This window comes from Lucilia cuprina, chromosome 4 (genome assembly GCF_022045245.1).
Source record: "Lucilia cuprina isolate Lc7/37 chromosome 4, ASM2204524v1, whole genome shotgun sequence".
NCBI lineage: Eukaryota > Metazoa > Arthropoda > Insecta > Diptera > Calliphoridae > Lucilia > Lucilia cuprina.
In genome coordinates, this window is record NC_060952.1 from 94,769,937 (window position 1) to 94,771,569 (window position 1,633).

The 1,633-nt window shown below is 30.2% G+C and overlaps 1 protein-coding gene across 6 annotated transcripts in view; it reads right to left on the reverse strand.

Annotated features, from left to right (window-relative positions):
- LOC111676401 (putative protein TPRXL) overlaps positions 1-1,633 on the reverse strand; it is a 179,725-nt gene that overhangs the window by 81,275 nt on the left and 96,817 nt on the right. For all 6 annotated transcript variants that reach the window (XM_046948698.1, XM_046948695.1, XM_046948694.1 and 3 more), the window contains exon 3: positions 809-946. In XM_046948698.1, coding sequence (XP_046804654.1) covers positions 809-946 — 138 coding nt within the window. The remainder of the gene's footprint in view (positions 1-808; positions 947-1,633) is intronic.

A 1,633-nucleotide genomic window follows, 5' to 3' on the forward strand; every position in this document is an offset into this window, starting at 1 on the left:
GTCTAGTCTATAGTCTAGTCTATAGTCTAGTCTATAGTCTAGTCTATAGTCTAGTCTATAGTCTAGTCTATAGTCTAGTCTATAGTCTAGTCTATAGTCTAGTCTGAATTTTCCATGCCTGCTACACATACATACATATATGTATGAGAAATTTAAAACCTTTACTATACCAAAGTAAACTTACTTAAATAAACGGAAGTTAAAAAAATGTGTAAGTGTAAGAATAAAATAGCAACAATTACTCTTTTTAAACCAACAAACTGGCAAAATTCCAGTTGAATGATATGCAAAAAGAAAATGTTAAAAATAGTAAATACTCTGAAATACGTTGTAAATATGATGTAAATAATGAAAAAAAAATATGATAAAGATACTTATGTTGACTATGAATGAAGCAGCTGACGATAAAAGCTGAAAACTATTGACGATGATCAATTGGCTGTTTTACAACAGGCTACTTGTAATGCCACAAGTTGTTGTAAGTGCAAACAAGGTAATGTTAAACCTCAGTAAAGGCACAAACACAGAAATGTGCGAGTATGTTCATGAGTTTGGAATAAGTGGAGACATGTAAGAGTTTTTGTCTGTAAAATATCAAAAGGGAAATATAGTTGAACTAGCTTTTATTTATTTTACAGCAGGCTTTTAAATGCTCAAGTAACCTACATACACATAGTGCAAGTACAATAAGTTGGTAGGATATAATATTTTCTTTGATATTTTTTGTTGGGCAGAATATTTGGTTGAATAATATTTAAGTTAAATTAACTTATTGTTTAAATTTTATGTTAAAATATATCTCACTTACCTCTAAATTTACATTCCGTAATCATTTCATCACTATGATCGGGACAATCAGATTCACCATCACATAAAAAACGTACAGGTATACATTGACCAGTGCCGCATTTAAATTCTTTTTCGCTGCATTTTGAGGATAAAATTCCTAAAAGAAAAACATTTTAAAGAAACAAGAAAATTATAAGATTTTTTTTTCAAAAATTACTAAAATAAGTTAAAATTTCTTTTAAAATCCTACTTCTTTAAGGCCATTTAAAACAACCTAACAATATAAATTTTCTCAAAAATTAACCAATTTTTCATTGTAATTGTTTTATGGTCTTCTAGTCCTACGTTTTGTTTTGTTTTCATAAGAAGCGTAACAGTTTGGTGATGTTTCATTTTTCTAGGCATTTGAATTACATACATATGTATTTGACTAGCAACTGTTTCTCAACTAAATGAAGATTTTCTACAAGTTTACATCCGTTTTATCACTTCCGGTTTGACGCCGGTTTAAATTGACACTTTAACAACTAACGTGACTTGGGACGCAGGGTACATATAGACAAAGGCTCTGAAGAAATATACGAATGAAAAAATACACAAAACTGAAACACGACCGGCAACACAATTGTCAACTTAAACGGAACATTTTGTTTTTTCCAAAAAAAGGAAAGACTAGGAAAAAAGAAATTCAAAAGGGTAGATCAATATTATGCACGCTATCAAACGCCAACGCTTTTCTTCTTGTTCTGTTCTAGTTCTGTTCTAGTTCTGTTCTAGTTCTGTTCTAGTTCTGTTCTAGTTCTGTTCTAGTTCTGTTCTAGTTCTGTTCTAGTTCTGTTCTAGT